The 19,444-nt window shown below is 38.5% G+C and overlaps 1 protein-coding gene and 1 pseudogene across 4 annotated transcripts in view; both read left to right on the top strand.

Moving 5' to 3' along the window:
* Nucleotides 1-19,444, top strand: part of NAA35 (N-alpha-acetyltransferase 35, NatC auxiliary subunit) — a 96,919-nt gene that overhangs the window by 59,973 nt on the left and 17,502 nt on the right. For all 4 annotated transcript variants that reach the window (XM_049895924.1, XM_049895925.1, XM_049895923.1 and 1 more), the window contains exons 12-14: nucleotides 11,313-11,491; nucleotides 13,845-13,904; nucleotides 19,296-19,402. In XM_049895924.1, the coding sequence (XP_049751881.1) occupies nucleotides 11,313-11,491; nucleotides 13,845-13,904; nucleotides 19,296-19,402 (346 nt within the window). The remainder of the gene's footprint in view (nucleotides 1-11,312; nucleotides 11,492-13,844; nucleotides 13,905-19,295; nucleotides 19,403-19,444) is intronic.
* Nucleotides 15,316-19,273, top strand: LOC126083084 (vacuolar fusion protein CCZ1 homolog B-like; annotated as a pseudogene).

Genomic DNA, 19,444 nt, shown 5'->3' on the forward strand with positions numbered 1-19,444 from the left:
ATGAAGAACAGAACCCTCCCAACTTCTTAAAACATAGGAAATGCTCATACCCAGAACCAAAATAAAAGGGCTGCCAAGCACAGTGATAGTGGGACTCCCGGGTAGGAGGGAACACTGAGAATGGATACCTGTATTTTCATGGTATAAGCATAAGTAGACCTGCAAATACAGTGTCTTCAAAGTAGTTGGCATAACCTGAAGGACAAAATCAAGTAATCTTTTGTAGCAACAGTGGGGTGCACAGGCTGTATGTGGAAACCTGTCTAATACCTTGGAGAGGCAAAGGAGGAGGTGGCATTCTACCAGAAACCAAACAAATGTGCTGTCTTTGTTACTGCTGCAAGATAGAGGAGATGCTGTGGATGTTAGCATTCTGGCAACTGTTAATCTTTGTCAGTAAGAGAGAGAAAGATGAACCCTCTTGCATGTACACATGTGAGGTACATGATATGGGGCTTAAGTGCAAGTCAGTGAGGCATCTGCTGGTCTAGAGTAGTATTTAATACCTCATTCAGATAACTGGTTTGGAAAGCACTTATTCAGTGATGTAATAATAATAATAAACTACACAGTATTTATGCACAGATATTCCCAGGAAAACAATGAGTGAAAGAACAGGGAGAATAAAAGGCAATTAGAAAACACACACCAGATACGGTTTTTTTTTTTTTTTTGCAAGAATTTAATTTATTTAAAAATTAAATAGCCTTTAGAGAATAAGAGCACAAAGCAGAAATATTTATAACTAAAGGAAGAAATAACAGAAGGAGAGTAAAAGTAAGCATGCAGAGTTCAGGAAAAAAGTAGAAGAGAAAAATAAAACACTCAAGTGAAGACATCATTGAAAGTAGCAAAAAGTACACTAGGCATTGCTGAAAACTTGTACAGGACATAAAAGTCAGGACTGAGAAAAAAAGAACTAAGTGAAATAGAAATGAACGAGGACGTTTGAAGTATCAGCAGCCCCTGGGTTATGAATGTCTGACTTAATGTACAACCTATAGTTATGAACCAACCCCTATAAAGCCTATTATATTAAAAATTTGAGGTACACACGATGGTTCATAATAACAAACAGGTGCTACTTTGCAACACACATAAAAACATTATTACTGTTTTATTGTGTTAAAGATGTTTTAGTATATCTGGAAGAATTTCTTTAATGTTTTTTATGCATAGAAAGGTACACTATATACTATATACTAAGACAAACATTTGACTAAGTGATGTTAGATATGAACCGTACCTAATTGTTCCACTATATGTACAAGTTCGACTTAAAGACAGACTTAGGAACAGAACTCTATCATCATCTGGGGACTGCTTATATTAGTGAGAAAACTATAGCTAAAGACGACTCAGAATTGGTGTCCTTTAAGAAGAGACCATATAATGGAACAGAAAAAAAAAAAATGTTAAAAATTTTTAGAAATAAGAAAATAAAATTGAGTCTACAGATTAAAAAGGGTATAATGTGTCTCTAGGAAATACTGATAGTTATTAATGGCAAGACATTTTCAGTAAATTATTTCAAATATAAAGTAACAGTTGTGTGCAGCCTGGCTTCAGAGTTTTTCGCATCAACAGTCAACATTCAATGCAGAAAGTAGTGGGGTACAATTTCTACAAAGTACTAAGGTAAAAAAACTGTGACCTAAGGATTTTATACCCATTCCATCCATCTCAAGTGAAACGCAGACAGATATTTCCAAAACTTGCAAGAACCAAGGGAGTATTTTTCCCATGACTTCCATTTGGGAGGAAAAGACTAAAATCAAGAATGAAATTCAGAACCTATTAAGAAAACATTCTGCATCCCGCTTTGGGGAGTGCCATCTGGGATCTTAAATGCTAGCAAGTGGCTCTCTAAAGATGCATCAATTGGTTTCAACCCACGTGGAGCAAAGGAGAAGGAAGAACATCAATGACGCAAAGTAATTATGAGCCCAAGAGACAGAAAGGGCCACATAAACCAGAGACTACATCAGCCTGAGACTAGAAGACATAGATGGTGCCCAGCTACAACTGATGACTGCCCTGACAGGGAACACAAGAGAGAACCCCAGAGGGAGCAGATGAGCAGTGGGGTGCAGACCTCAAATTCTTGTAAAAAGACCAGATTTAATGGTCTGACTGAGACTAGACAGACCCCGGAGGTTGTGGTCCCCAGACCTTCTGTTAGCCCAAGACAGGAAGCATTCCCAAAGCCAGCTCTTCAGACAAGGAGTGGACTAGACTATAAGATAAAAAATGATACTGTGAGGAGTGAGCTTCTTAGATCAAATAGACACATGAGACTATGTGGGCGCCTCCTGTCTGGAGGGGAGATGAGAAGGCAGAGGGGGACAGAGGCTGGCTGAAAGGACACAGAAATAGAGTGGAGAAAAGTAGTGTGCTCTCATTAGGGGAAGAGTAACTAGGAGTATATAGCAAGGTATATATAAATTTTTTATGAGAGACTGACTTGGTCTGTAAACTTTCACTTAAAGTACAATAAAAATTTAAAAAATTCAACCCACTGACATATAAGTGGGAAAACTGACGGACAGGTAGTGAGAACTGAATCCTTTCAGTGTAGGACTACGGTTAAAACAACTGTGAAAATTTATTTCACTAAATATAATGTAACGTAAGTGTTACAAGCCTTGACAACATAAAAGTAATACCGTAACTAGAGGTAAAGGGGGAGAGAAGACTAATTTTCTTTCTTTTATATTGCAGGGTTCCAAAGATACTATTTAAAGTTGATAAGTCTATTAATAACCCCCCCCCCCCCCCGCAAAATACACTAAAGATGACTGTCTCTTGAAAATCAAAGCTTTACTAAGGAAAGCATATATGTGTCGTTAAGTGGGAACAAAATTAAGGGTCTGGCTCTTCTTTTCTCCTTCTATTCCTGAAAAACTAGAGCAGCATACTGACTTGGGGTTGGGACAGTGTATACATGGGGATGGGGGTGACCTGATACAAGGTGTTACAGCCATGTAGGTAGGAAGGGTGTCTTTGTAGCAGGGCATTCCACAGGGGGCAGCCTGGCACAGGCCATCAGAGCTTGGGTAGAGTGAGATGTGTTGTGTAGGATGGTAGCAGGGTGATGAAGGTGTCTGCAAAGAGAGTGGTCCTGGAACAGGGCTTCAGAGCTAAGTGGCTTGAGGAGATTGTCTCCATGAACAAGTGGCCTGGTTAAATTCACTAGTTCCATGTGGAGTGAGAAGGGTATCTGCACAGGAGGGCAGCTGAACTTGGGGTGCCCGAGCCTATACACAATCCAGGAGAGTGACCATATGGGAGCAACCTGGCATTGTGTCAGGAGCCTAACCGGGGTAAGGTGGAAGTGTCTATGTGAGGGCAGCCTAGTCCAGGGTTTTGGAGCCTAAAATCGAGGAGAGGGGGCAGGCATGGCATGTGGGAGCCCAGGCAGCAGGAGGAGAGCATCCTCATGTGAAGACGGCCTGGCATGGGCTCTTACAGCCCAAGGTAAGGTAAAGAGGACGTGTGTGTCGGGGTGGCCTGGTGTGCGGTTTCAGAGCCTAAGCATGTTGAGGACAGCATCCCTGTAGAGGGTGCGCTGGTGCAGGCTGTCGGATTGCAAGTGCAGTGAAGAGGCTGTTTCTATGGAAAGGCACCCCAGCTAGGTAACCAAGCCAGATGAGGAGTGAAAGGTTGGCCTAATGTGAGATTTGTACCCTTAGCGGATTGAGGGGAGGTATCTGTAAGGCAGGTGGCCTGGCATGGGTTTTCAGAGCCTAAACAGAGCAAAGACAGTATCTCTGGAGGAGTTGCCCAGCATGGGGTATCGGAACCCAAATGGAGTAGAAGTCATAGTGGCCTGGCCTGGGATGACAGAACTTGAGTAAGATGAGAGCATATCTGTATGGGGGACAGGTGTCAGTGATGGGAGATTTATAGTGGGCTTTTTTCTTTAATGGTAGCCCCAAAGACATCAGGTTCTAATTCTTGGAACCCATAAATGTTATGTTATTTGGAAAAAAGGTCTTCGTAGATGTGACCAAGAATCTTGACATGAGATAACACTGAATTATCTGGGTGAACCATAAATGTCATGACAAGCGTCCTGTAAGAGAAAGGCAGAGGGAGGTTAGATACACAGAAGAGGAAAAGACCATGTGAAGTCGAATGCAGAAATTGAGGATAATGGAGATAATTGGAGTGATAGGGCTATAAGCCAAGGAACTCCAGTAGTCACCAAGAGCTGGAAGTAGCAAGCCTTCAGAGGGAGTGTGGCCCTGCTGACACATTGATTTCAGTCCACTGAAACTGATAAACTTCTGGGCTCTAGAATTGAGAGAGAATAAATTTTTGTTGTTTTAAGCCATTCAGTTTGTGGTAATTAGATACAGCAGTTACAGGAAACTAATACAGATTCTGGTACTGGGAAATGGAGTGCTGATGTAACAAACAGAAGTGGCTTTGCAATTGGATAAAGGAGCCCTAGAGGCGTAGTGGTTATCCGCTCGGCCGTTAACCAGAAGGTCGGCAGTTCAAACCCACCAGCTGCTCCATGGGAGAAAGATGTGGCAATCTGCATTCCTTAAGGTTATATAACCTCAGATAGCCTATGGGGCAGTGGATTTGGTTCGGTTTGGTTTTGGAATTGGATAATTGATAGAAGGTGGAAGGATTTTTGGAAGTATGATAGAAAAAACCTAGATTGCCTTGAAGATACTGTTGATAGGAATATGGATATTTAAGGTGCTTCTGGTGAGTGCTGAGAAAAAAGGTGAGGGACATAGTAGCCTACATTATCTTGGTGAATAGATAGATCATCATAAACAGGATGTTGGTAGAAATACGAGTATTAAAAGGTGCTTCTGGTGAGGGCTAAGAAAGATGTGGAACATGTTATCGGAAACTAAAGGATAGGCGAACATTGTTATATAGTAGCAGAAAACTTAGCTGAATTAAATCCTACAGTTTTGTGGAAAGCAGAACTTGTAAGTGATAAACATGAATATTTTGTGGAGGAGCAGTGTATTGAAACTTGCGGCCTGGTTTCTACTTGCTGCTTATAGTAGAATGTGTAAAAAGAAGAGGTAGATTGGGAGAAAAACTACAAAGCAGAAAGGAATCAACACTTGATGTTTTCGGAAATTCTCAGCCTATCCAGATCCTAAAAGCTGCTACAATTAGGAGATTCACTGTTAGGAAAGCATGCTCTGGAGAGAAGACCAAGGATGTAGCTGGAACCTTCTGCTAATACTGAAGAGATAAGTCACATGACTCATGGATTTTACTTGGCCATGTCACAGGAGCCAGGAATAGAGATGGTATAGGTTCGCTGTGAGTCAGAATGGACTCTACTGGCAATGAGTGTTACCCAGGAAAGATCTGTGGAGGACCAAGACTTTCACGTCTAATGGTGTGACCAACTGTGACATAATGGGAGACTTACAAAGGTTTTGAGAATGTTATACTAGCAGAAACGCTGCCAGCTTGGACTGAAGGGACCATGATCTAATAAGAATTTTAGTAAATGAAATACTTTAATGTGTCATAATATTTGGAATATAGTAGTTGTACTTTATTATCTTAGTTTTAAGAGATTAAAAATAAAAACTGACTAGTGCTGGTTACAAAGTCCCTATGCATGAGATTCTCCAATAGCCGAGACTTAAAAATAGCTATCGGGAACCATTTTAATCATTAACCATTGAAATTATAGAATATGTCCAGAAAAACTTAAAATCTATGTGGAGGATGGAGAGGAACATACAGATAATTTGTAACTTCATGATAGGAACTTTGTCTGTACTCTGTTTATGTGCATCTATTTTTACTTTCTGAGACTGGAGAGATTATAACTTGGAAAGTTGCAGTTCCCTGAGTGAGAAAAAAGGCGCCATATTCTCTGTCCCCTAGACCTTTCATTTGTTTGGAATGCTTTATTCTGACTGAAATATTTTGTCCTTTTGGTTAACTAACTTCTCATCATTTTAGATCTTTTCCCTAGACTTCACTTTCTCTAGAACTCTTTTTTTCAAAATTTTGTATGGATTATGTACTCCTATAATATCCTCGGTGTGTCAACACTGAATTATAATTGTTTATTGTATTTGTCTAGATCAGTGTTTCTCAATTAGGGGTAATTTTTATCCCCCCAGGGACATTTGGCAATGTCTGCATCCATTTTTGGTTTTCACAGTTGGGGAAGATTCTACTGGCATCTAGTGGGTAGAGGCCAGGGATGCTGTCTAAATACTATACAATGTGCAGGGCAGCTGAATTAGTTTCAGAAGTTAATATTATTTTATATTGTGCTTTTTCACTTATATGAAAACAAAGGAAGAACAGGATATACTGTATTCATTATCCATTTCTCATTAATATTTACTTCATGATAATTCAGATTTTCATGAGTGGCTGTTAACTATTTATCTTACACTTGTGGTTTAAAGCCTAAAATTGCATGTGTTAAGAAAAGAATATTTATCGGTAGTAATTTTAAATGTGAGAATATCTTGTGGGAAAATAAGGGCAATGTACTATTTAAGTTTCTGGATTCTATGCATTATTGTTCATTAAAACCCAAAATGTATTCATATTGGTATTGTAAAGAAGCGTCTTACAACGTTGTCAGTACTACTTTTACCTTTGTTATAGATGATGCAAATCAGAAATTCAAATTATTGTAGTGGTAGCTGTCTTTCGTTTTATTTTGAACGTTCATATCCTGTGATTCAGCAAACATCTGTCCTGTGCCTGTTATGAGCCAGGCATTTAGGTGTTTGAGTAGCAAGCTGGACACTGCTTTCAGAAGGGCTCAGAGAGAGACAAATGACATAATCCCACAAAGACAGTGTAGCAGCGGTGTATACACTGTGGGCAGGGGGACCAGGGAAGAGAGGGCATCTAAGCTCTGTCAAGGCCACCAGGCTAAGAATGAGGGATAGGCTTTACATGTGGAGAGAAGAGTTTGTGCAAAAGTAAAGAGACACAAAAGAGCGTGGTATTCCCACTCTGCTCACTTCCAGCTTATGGTGCTTAGGGTATTAAAAGACAATTTTCTGAAAAAGGTAAATTCATTCAATGTTTATCTCATTCAATGAGATAAACAGGTAGATGTTATAACTGACTCAATGAAAATTTTTAAAAAGCACAAATTTATATGGAGTAATGGAATGTCAAAATAAATTGCAAATGGAAGTGAAATTGTTTTTCCACAGGCGTGGGTGGAATCAACTGAATCTGTACAAGCTGGGTCAGAATTTGCATGTCTGTCAGTTACCCGTAATTTACAGATTTGTAACATAGTTCCCATAGAATCATCCTGACAATGTGTAATTTTCTATTGGAGCACATTTTTTTTTTTACCTATAGGAGTGGCATGAAATTGTAAAGCACTTTCCAATGCCTTACTAAAGATTTTGTACTTTTTTCTGTATGTATGAGTCGATGAAATTTTTAACTTAGGAGAGTGAAAGCATGTTGTACTTTAGGTAAAATGATTGAGGTGGCAGCATAGTGGATTAATGAAGAAGCAACTGGTGGCAGGGACACGAGTTAGGCTAGTGCAGTGGCAGCCAGACTGAAGAGAAGAAACTGATCTGTAGACACTAGGAAGTAGAATCTTTACGACTTACTCTGACTGATTAAATAAAGCTGGTGAGGAGGTGGGACGAAGAGAAGGAGGCTTCTGGCTTAAGCAATCGTGAGGATAGTGGGTCATTTTGCTAAGAAAGGGAATATAGAGGAGAAGCAATCTTGTTATTATTAGGTGCCATTGAGTCCATTCTGACTCATCTCGACCCCATGGGACAGAATAGAGCTGTCCCATAGGGTTTTCTTGGCTGTAATCTTTACAGAAGCAGATTGCTGGGTGTTTCCTCCTGTGAAGCTGCTGGGTGATCTCAAACCACCAGCCCTTTGGTTAACAGCCGAGCGCTTAATCATTAACACTACCAGGGGTCCTTGAAGCAGTCTTAGGGGACTTAAGGGAAAGATGAAGATAGTTTTTAGACACATGGCTTTTTTTTTTTTTTAATTTTTATGTTGAAATATAAATAAGAAACATTTGCCGTTTCAGCCATTATTGCGTGTTCAGTTGAGTGACATGAATTACGTTCACAATGCCGTGCAGTCACCACCACTGTCCTTTTCCAAATTTCGTGTATGCGGTTTTTTAAATTTATTTTTGTTGTTGAGAATATACACAGCAGAACATACACCAATTTGATAACTTCCACATGTACATTTCAGTGGAATCTGTTACATTCAAGTTCTGCTACCATGCTCACCCCCCTTTTCCAAATTGTTTCTCCCCTATTGACATAAACTCACGGCCCCCTAAGTTCCTTATTTACTCATTTAAGTTGCTGTTGTCAGTTTGATCTCATATAGATAGTTGTTAAAAGAGCATAATGTTCAAGGCAGGCATTCTTTACTAATTAAGGACACATTCCTTTTGAGTTGATACGGGATATCAAGATTGAAATGCCCATTAAATAGTTGGAAATAATAGGTTTAGAACTCAGAAGAAACATTGTTGGCTAAGGTTTTAGTCTGGGCATCATCAGTTAAATTGGAACATTTATGAGATTAAGTATGTTTGTGCATGCCTGTCTGTCTACATTGCACATGCATTTCCAGGCAGCCAGTAGACTGCTAGGAATGAGACACGTTCAGCCACTGGCACCAACCATTCCGTGGGTGCTACGTTCCATCTGTGATTGAACCAGACACATGAGACTCTTACACAGTGTTGACAAAATGAAAGCCATTATTAATAGAAAGCAAATGGTAAACAATAACAACAGACTACCAAAAAGAGAACTGTTTACCCTTCCCCAAATTAGCCATGTCCATCCTATGACACTGGGCAGGCGTGTTGTAGTTCATATCAGATGTTAGCTGCTGCCTTCGTGTCACCGCTGCCTCTGACTACCACCATGCAGCCCAGGGGCCTACACGGCTCCCAAGGCTTCTGCTATGCTGCTGCTCTCTCCCTGGACCCTGCTGCTGGCTCCTGTCACACTACTTGGGCCTGCAGAGCTTTCTTGATGCCATGCTGCCTGGCAGGGGTGGGGGTGGCATGCAGTGCCTGCGTGGGGCACACTCAGGCCTCTGCCCTGCAGGGGCAAGTGTTACAACTCTGGGTCTAGTGAGTTCTCAGCACAGGGATTCTGTGTCCTTGGTCCAAAGAACACACACTGCTCCAAACTCTTCTTGATGGTAGTGATGTCCCCCTGAACCTCTGTGCACTTGGCCTTTATATCAACCTACTTCTTCTTGACTTCATGTCATGGCCCTCCCACAAGGACCATGGACTAACCAGTCTGCTTAGTAGCCCACAGATCACTCATTTTCATAGTAAACTGACCAGTCCCTTGGTGGACCATAAGTCATTCAGTTTGCATAGTGCCAGCCAATCATTTTATTGGGAAGGCCACATAAAAGCAGTTCAGTGCACCACAAGGTGTTATTCAACTGGGAGAAGGTGAGTATAGAGGAAAAAGGCCAAGAACCTTAAGGGACATGCTTATTTGCATTACCTTCAAGAACCATTGGAGTTGATGGGTGTTACAGATGGTTAAGCACTTGGTTGTTAACTGAAAGGTTGGAGGTTCAAGTCCACCCAGAGGCACCTCCGAAGAAAGGCCTGTCATCTGATTCTGAAAAATCAGTCATTGAAAACCTTATGGATAACTTAACAACAAAAAAAGGCAGTCCAATCATAAAATGGGCAAAGGACTTGAATGGACACTTCTCCAAAGAGGACATTAAGATGGCCACCAAACACATGAACAGATGCCCAGCGTCATTAGCCATCACAGACATGCGTCAAACCACAATGAGATACCATGTTATTCCACTAGGATGGTTAAGATTAAAAAAAACAAAAAAAAAGATATTGACAAATGTTGGTGAGGATGTGGGGAAATTGGAACCTTTTTCCATTGCTGGTGGGAATGCAAGATGGTATAGCCATACGTGGCTGCTCACAAGCTTTTAAGACCCCATACGCTAGAATGTAGAACATTTTCTTTATGAACTATGTTATGCCAGTTGACTGAAATGTCCCTTGAGATCCCTGAAGTCTTCTTAAAGCCAAACAATAGCTTAACTAGTAAAAAAGGTCTGCCTTGAGCATTATGCTCTTTTAAGAACTGTATGGGATCAAATTGACAACAGCAACTGGAAGGATTAGATAGGAACCTTAGAGGGCAGTGAATTTATGTTAATGAGGGGGAACAACTCAGAAAAGGAGGGTGAGAATTGTACAACTCAGAGTGTAATCAGTGTCACTGAATTATACATGTAGAAACTGTTGAGTTGGTGTGTGTTTTGCTGTGTGTATTCTCAACAATAGCAAAATAAATTAAATTATAAAAAAGGAGGCCTACGGCGCACAGTTCTGCTCTCACACACAGACCTGCTATGAGTTGGAGTCAACTAGCTGGCAACTAGGTGTGTTTTCGGTTTCGGTTTTCGAAGAACCGTTACAGTGTATGCCTCAGGAGCATTAAATGTAATCTTGCTTTTAATTCTTAATGATGACACCTACTCAGCTTTAATTTTATCTTTCATTGACACGTGAAACTATTATTTAGTCTTAGATTGCAGTCTGTCTGTGGTCCAGCAGAAGAACTTAGAGTCCAAAATTCGTAATCACTTTGCGTTTCAGGGACTTCCTCATTTTAGAGTTCAAGTTGAGCAGCTAATTTGGAGCTTTGCACTAGTGTGAAAAGTGAGGACATTACCAGGGGACAGAGAATTAGGCAACAGGGACTCGCCCTGAGGTCTCTAATATATTATCTCTTTATGAAGTATTGTAGGTTTCTGTAATTACGTCTCGGGACAAGTGTGTTCCAGACTCACCGGGGAGTGGGGGCTGCTCTTCCCTGCTGTTTGTGGTTATTATGTAGCTAAGTTAGAACTGATTTTACTGTTCATTTCTAATAATTGAGGGCAAGAAAGCCTACATGTTGGGGTTTCTATTTTACCTTTTGTTACAATGTAATTATTCATGTAGCTTTGCTTCTTTTTGAGTGAATATGTATATAACCCTGTTTTATCTCATTCTTGGCTTTAAGTTCATTTTGAGATAGGAAACCCCCACCACCAACGTGTAGGTGGGAAGTACAATTTTAGGTTATTAAATCTGCCTAGGTCATTTATTAAAAATATGTGTGTATTGATATATCAATAGTAAATTCTAAAATCTTTAGAGGATGTGATGATTTGAATTTGGAGATGCTTTTTAAACTGTCATTTTTTTATTTTTAATAGCATTTGAGGTTTAAAATTCAGAGAAGCATTGAAAATCTTATCCGTTTTTTTATGTTTCTTTTTAGATCATCCAATTATGATGGGTTTTGAGCCCCTTGTTAACCAGAGGCTACTCCCACCCACCTTCCCTCGATATGCAAAAATAATTAAAAGGGAAGAAATGGTCAACTATTTTGCAAGATTAATAGATAGAATAAAAACTGTCTGTGAGGTTGTCAATTTAACAAATTTACATTGTATCTTGGTAAGTACAAATCTCTACTCTGGAATATAACCTTTGATTTAGTAACAGAATAGTTTATCACTGGCTGCCCTGAGGGTAAATATCTATTTTCTGTAGTAGCTAAAATTTTAAAAGAATTTTGAATTCAACAACTTCCTGTCATTCTTAGTGGAAACTAGATTCTTCATCACATTTTTTTTTTTTACCATGGTAGAGTATATGTAACAAAACTTCGGCCATTTCAACCCATGGCATGTTTTTTTAAAAAAATGTTTTACTGTTACAGAGTAGTTCATGTTCTCTTGTTGAAAAATAAACAAAGTAGGGGGGAAAAACAAGTAATCCTTAATTCCATCACCGAGGTTTAAAGTATATGGAATATTTGCTCAAAGCCAGACACTGTGTTATATATATGTATATATATATGTGAATAGCCCTGGTGGCATAGTGGTTAAGCACTTGTCTGCTAACTGAAAGGTCTGCAGTTCGAACCCACCAGCTGCTCTGCAGGAGAAAGAATTAACAACCTGCTTCCGTAAAGATTGCAGCCTTGGAAACCCTGTGTCCTATAGGGTCACTATGAATCAGAATCAGCTCGATGGCAACAGGTTTATACATACAGTGAAACCTGTGAGAGCCAGAACCTGATGGGACTGCCTTGTGTTTCTGGGTCTCACAAGTTGTCCACCTTTGACAGGGTACAGTCTTAACACTTTTCTGTCACTCTCTATCAGTATAAAATATTTGAATTTTCCTTCTCTGACAGGTTTCTGCCTTACACATGTTCTGGCTTTTGTAGGTTTTGCTCTATGTGTGTGTGTGTGCTTATACATAAATTCTGTTTACTCTTCAAAAGAAGTTTATGCGACCTATTTTAGAAATAAACTAAAGCTTAGAGAGGTTAGAGAACTTATCCAGGTATTAAGAATGAGGATTTAAACCCTGGATTCTGTCTTAAAATCTTTACAGAATGTGTGTGTGTGTATGTGTAAATATTTTTCATAGAAAATAGGATCATACTGTTTGGTAACCTCCTTTGTTTAATCACTAATCTTTATATCATAAACATCTTTCTTTTCATGTCAGGAAACACACATATGTCTACATTATTTTAATGGCTGCACAGTATTCTATTGTAAGCATATACACAGCTTTTTCAGCTTCTTTGTATATATTTACATTTATTTTCTGTGTTTCACTGTTATAAACAATACTAGGATGAACATCTTTTTAGGTGAATCTTTCTGTCATGTACTTCCTTCCTCCTTAAAATAATAGAGATACTTTAGTTCGTTTTACAGCTCAGCAGACCGCGGTTCAGAGGGGTCGTAACTATTAAAAAAAAATTAGATAACTAGTTAGTGGCACATCTGAAATTAGAGATTTTATTATTCTGTCTGCTGCATCTGCGTTTTTGACCCTTAATTGTTACCTTGGCATATATTTGTGTTCCCACATTAACTGTAAGGCCTTTAAGTATAACCAGTTAAAACCAGTTGCTGTCCAGTCAGTTCCAACTCATGGCGACCACGTGTATGTCAGAGTAGAGCTGCGCTCCATGGGTTTTGAAGGCTGTGTGTTTTCAGAAGCAGATTGCCAGGCCTTTCTTCCAGGGTGCCTCTGGATGGGTTCAAAGCAACCTTTTGGTTGTTCAGCAGTTGTCACCTGGGGACCCCTGTAAATATAATTAATGTCACAAAATTGTACACTTAAACTAAAATGGCAGAGTTTATGTTGTGTATTTTACCATAATTAAATTTAAAAAATAAAATAGATGAGTCTTAAGTATCTTTTAGGAGCACTTAAGGAACATCTTCCCTCTTCCCATTCTCCCCTGTGTCCTCACCACTTTCTTCTATTTCCACTTTCTGTCCTTCCCTCTTCCCCTCTCCCCGTGTTTCTGATTTTAGTGATGTTACATAATAAAGAGACCTGGAAATTCTCAGATCTAGCAGTAGTATTGCCTTTCTTGGATGGAGTCAGAATAGCAGATTAGTTTTGTATTGAATTCTGCCTCTGAGTTATTGATGAGTGCTATGCTGAGAAGGATGCTTAGGCTGCAGTAGAGGACCCAGTGGAAACTAATAAACCATTATAATAGCCTTGTTATTTTTATGGTATACAAATTTAATATTGGTACCCCAAAATACTGTTATTGGTCATTTAAAAAAAAATTAGGTTCTGAAATTATCCATTGTCCCTTTGGTACAATTGGACAGTTTTTGTAGAGATGACCTTTAACTATTTGTCATATTTCAGCTCTGTAAGGGTATCATTTCCAGAGGCCTTGTAAAAATCATACTTCAAGTGCGAACATTTCCCTTGTTGTTTTATCTTTCAATGACATTGCCTTTTCTCTCAATGTATCTGTTAGGATTTTTTCTGTGAATTTAGTGAACAATCACCTTGTGTTCTTTCGAGATCTCTATTACAAGTAAGTTTCATTTAGCATTGAAATATTTCTTTAAATATTATATGTGTACTGATGCTATTTTATTGATTGATGGAACAAAAGGTAGATGTTTTCAAAAGAATTCCATAGTTAGTATTTTTTAATCAAAGCATTGATTCAGAGTATTAAACGTTCATCAAGATCACATCCTGGGTCATAATACAAACCTTAATAGTTATAAAACAATTGAAATCCTGAAAAATATGTTTTTTGTTGATTTCACAGTTAAACTAGTATTCAATAATAGAAATACATCTGGGAAAAATCTCCAAATATTTGCAAATTAAACAACACATTCTAAATAATCTGTTGGCCAAAGAAGAAATCTAGAAATAGTTTGAACTGATGAAAATATGACATAGCAAAATCTGTGAGGCACAACTAAAGAACTGTGTAGAGGGAAATTTATAGCATTAAATGTTTACGTTAAAAAAGAAGAAAGGTCTGAAATTAATAATGTCAGCTTTCACTTTAAGAAACCAGGAAAAGAAGAGCAAATTAAACTCAAAGCAAGCAGAAAGAAGGAAATGATTCAGATTTTAACAAAAAATAGGAAACAAAAAAAACCCCATGAGTTTTTAGAGCGAAAATTAACGCAACCAAAAGGTGGTTCTTGGCAAATATCAACAAAGTTGATAAACCTCTAACTAAACCAAAAAAAAAAAAAAAAGAGAGAAGATACAAATGACTAATATCAGGAATGAAAGAGGGAATATCACTACAGACCACACAGGCATTAAAAGGATAATATGGAAATATTACAGACATCAGAAGTTCAAAAAATTATATGAAATGGACTGATTCCTTGAAAGACAGAAACTACCAAAACTCACCCAAGAAGAAATAGATAACCTAAACAGTCTGATATCTGTTAAATTCAATCATTAGTTATAAACATTCCAACAGAGAAACTCCAGGCCAGTTCTGCAGTCTGTTCCAGAAAACAGAGGAGGCAGGAGTACTTCTCAGCTCTTAAAAGGCCAGCATTACCTTGATACCAAAATGAAACAGACATTGCAAGAAAGGAAAACTACAGATTACCATCCCTAGTGAACATAGACCAAAAAATCTTCAGCCAAGTATTAAATTTAGTAATACATAAAAATACATAAAAAAAAAAGATAATGCATCATGACCAAGTGGAGCTTATCCCAAGAATACAGAGCTAGTTTGACATTCAAAAAATTCATAAATGTAATTCAGCACAGTGTAATGTTTAATAGCCTCAGGAAAAATATCTGACAAAATTCAACATCCACTCATGATGAAGACTTGCAGCATACTCGGAATAGAACTTCCTTAACCTGATAAAGCATGTACAAAAAACCTACAGCTGACAGCATAATGATAAAAGACTAAGTATTTTCCCTCTAAGATTGGGAAGAAGGCAAGGATGTCTGCTTTTATCACTCTACTATTTCACATTATAGTGGAAATCTTAGCTGGTACAGTAAGGCAAGAAAACAAAGGATTGGAAAGGAAGAAATAAAATTCTCTACTTAGAGATGTCATGATTTTCTATGTAAAGTCCCAAGGTGTCTTGGTCATCTAGTGCTGCCATAACAGAAATACAACAAGTGAATGGCTTTAACAAAGAGAAATTTAATTCCTCACAGTAAAGTAGGCTAAAGGCTCCAGGGGAAGGCTTTCTTTCTCTGTCAGCTCTGGAAGAAGGTCCTTGTCCTCAATCTTGCCATGGTTGAGGAGCTTCTCAGGCTCAGGGACCCCAAGTCCAATGGACGCACTCTGTTCCTGGTGCTGCTTTCTTGGTGGTATGAAGTCCCCAACTCTCCGCTTGCTTCCCTTTCCTTTTATCTCTTGAGAGAGAAAAGGTGGTGCAGGCCACACCCCAGCGAAATTCCTTTTACATTGGATCAGGGATTTGACCTGGGTAAAGTTGGTGTTATAATCCCACCCTAATCCTTTTAACATAAAATTACAATCACAAAATGGAGGGCAGCCACAGAATACTGGGAACCATGGCCTAACCAAGTTGATACACACATTTTTGGAAGGACATAATTCAATCCATGACACAAGGTACATTCCTAAAACTGTTGGTGAATTTGATGAGGCCACAGGATATGTCGTCACAAAAAAGGAGTTGTGTTTCTGTATACTTGTAATGAACAATACCAAAAAAATCTCACTGCTGTCAAGTTGATTCTGACCCTTAGCTACGCTGTAGGTCAGAGTAGAACTGCTCCATAGAATTAGTGTTGTTAAGCTGATCCTAAAGTTTATATGGAAAGGCAAAGACAGTAGAACAGCCAAAACAGTTTTGGGGAAAAAAAGAAAAATGTTGCTGAGCTCCTACTACCTAATTGTAAGACAGGTGTGGTACTGGCAAAATGTGGTCACAGGCATCAGTGGAACAGAGGGCAAGGTCAGAATTAGACTAGTATGGTTGGTTAATTGATCAACAACCAGTGTGGTTAATTAATATTGACTAAGGTTTCCACCAGTGTCTGTAAACACTGCATTTGCGATCATGTGACCTGCTTGACATTTTTGGTGGAATCAGCTTCTTCCCATTGGTTAAAATGACTTATTTGAAAATTCAGTCCGTTATTAATAGAATGGAGGAAAGCTTGAATGTGGTAAAATACACTGCCTTTATAAAGATCAGCTCATCTGGAGCGAATTAGAACAAGAGGACATGAGAATTTTATACCGATACTTCACCACATCTCTATTTCCAAAGCACATTGAACCTGAGTTGGCGGGTAGGGATTCTCCAGTAAGGGCAGAAATGCCAGGAACTCTTCAACACTACGGAAGATTTCTTACTGGACCCTTGAGCCTTAATGATCCAGAAGCAAAATGCAGATTCCCCCAAATTTTTATGAATAAAACAGTTGAAGAGCTCCATTTAATTGTTTATAAGGCCATAAGTGCAGCCATGTGCTTCATGATTGATGCCTCCGTACGGCCTGTGTTGGATTTTTGCCGAAGACTGGATGGTGCTGTTGGGCCTCAGCTCACAGTACTGTCATCTGACATTTGTGACCAATTTAACATCAACAAAAGGATATCTGGGTCTGAAAAAGAGCCCCTGTTTAAATTTATCTACTTCAACCATATGAATTTAGCACAGAAAAGTAAGTTCACATGAGGAAAACACCCAGTGTGTCACTGATCTTATGAAGATTCTAGTTGGCATCAGCAGTGATTTCACCAGAGTGGATGAAGATGAAGAAATCATTGTGAAAGCTATGACTGATTATTGGGTTGTTGGGAAAAAGTCTGATCAGTGGGAGCTATATGTTGTTTTGAATCAAAAAAATTCAAACCTGGTTGAAGTAAATGAAGAGGTAAAGAAACTGTGTGTTGTGGTTCAGTAACATATTCTTCTTGGATTGACTTATAACCAGCTCCCTGGAAATTCCCTTTAAAGAAACAACTCAGCCAACGTTTTGTTTACCATTACCAGTTATTAGGCATATTGGTAACTGGATTAACGACAGTAGTAAAGCAATGCTTCCTTGGAAGAATCCGATTTCTACTCAGTCTCTAAACTGCTGATCCCCGGAGATTTTTAGATTTTAAATAGTTATTTGGAATTATTTCAGGGTATTCTGCACCATCTCTCTCATTCCATTCTTTTGACATTATGTGAATATTTTACTGGAAAATAAGGCTAATAAATTGTTAAAAGTTAAAAAAATTTTTTTTGACTAAGGCACAAAGGCAGACTAACAGAGAAAGGATATCTTTTCAACAAATAGTGAATGAACAATTAGACATGCATATGCAAAAAAATTGACTTGGAATGGATCATTAACCTAAATATAAAATGTGAAACTATTAGAACTGAGAAGGAGGATGGGAGAAAATCTTTGTGATCTTGAAGAAAACAGACATCAAAAGCACAATCCATTTTAAAAGATTGGTAAATTTAAAACTTATTCCATGAAAGACATTGCTAAGAAAATGAAGAGAGACAGTACGCAGTGGGAAAAAAAATATTTGCAAATCATATGTCTGACAAAGGACTTGCATATAGTGCACACAAAGAACTCTGTGAAGTTAACCATAACGGACAACCCAGTGTTCGGAACGGGCAAGAAATTGAGCACTTCAAATATAGATAGCAAATATGCGTATGAAAAGATATTCACATCATATGTGTCAGGGAAATGCAAATTAAAACCATGAGATACCCACTTTTCAGAGTATCTTTAAAAACAAAACAAAACAAAACCCAAAACAACAAAAGAAGTGCTGCATTGCTGATGGGAATGTGAAGTAGCACAACCACTATGAAAAGCAGTTTGTCAGAGTCCCATAAAATTAAACAGACTTTGACGTACAGCCAGCATTTCCCACGCCTACATTTCACCCAGGAGAAGTGGAAATACATGTTCTCACGGAAACTTGTATGCACATGTTTATGGACATTTTGTACATGGTCACCCAAACTGAAAATGACCCAGATGTTCTTCAGGTGGTGCAAGGATCAAAAAACGGTGGCACATACACACAGTGACATACTGCTAATAAAAAGCAATGAACTGTTGATACGCTCATCAGTGTAGGCGAATGTCTGTTGCACTGTGCTGGGTGAAAGAAGCCAGACTCAAGGCTGTATGATTCCATTTTAATGACATCCTGGAAAAGGCAAAACTAGAAAGAAGGAGAAGAGATCAGTGGTTACCAGGGGCCTAGGGGTGTGGAAAGGACTTGACTACAAAGGGATCACATGAGGGAGTATATTTGGGGTGATGGACTCATTCCGTATCTTGATTATGGTGGTGGTTACATGTGTATGCATTTGTCAGAATTGTAGAACTCTACAACAGTAAAGTAAACTTTATGTAAATTTTCAAAGTTTTAAAATTCTGAATTGGGAATTCAAGGAAGGTATGGTACAGTATTAAAATACATTGCAGTTGTTATGGGAAGAAAATTAAATGGAAATTGTTATTTTAGATGTGCTTTTTTTTTTTTTTTCATTTCAGAAATTTTATGTGTGTTGCAAAGCTTTCATTAGAAAGGTTATTGGGTGACTTAGTATTTATGGCCATTTAATATTTCAGTTTATGAAACCCTTTCTCATATATTAGCTCATTTGGCCTTAAACTTGTCGCTTTACTGACCAATTCACAATTTAATATTACTACTCTTGACTTGGCAGATTTTTTTTCTGGACATTTTTTATGCCCCTGTGTCACAGTTAGCCTTAAATAGGGATTAATAAGTAGTTCCCATTGTAGAGGCAATGATTAAAGTTTCCATCAACTTTTCGTATTTTAATCACATTTGTATTCAATGCTATTTATAAGAAGTACACTCGTATCACAGTAATGGCAGCTATATGTAAAATAATGTCAAGGTGTGACAGCATTACTAATATATAATATTTGTTTTAAGACCACGTTCTTGGTGGATAACAAGAAGGTCTTTGGAACCCATCTCATGCAAGACATGGTAAAAGATGCGCTTCGGTCTTTTGTCAGTCCTCCGGTGCTTTCTCCCAAGTAAGTATTGTAAGACATTTTATGATGCATGTGTTCCTGCGG

Source organism: Elephas maximus, chromosome 9, assembly GCF_024166365.1.
Source record: "Elephas maximus indicus isolate mEleMax1 chromosome 9, mEleMax1 primary haplotype, whole genome shotgun sequence".
NCBI lineage: Eukaryota > Metazoa > Chordata > Mammalia > Proboscidea > Elephantidae > Elephas > Elephas maximus.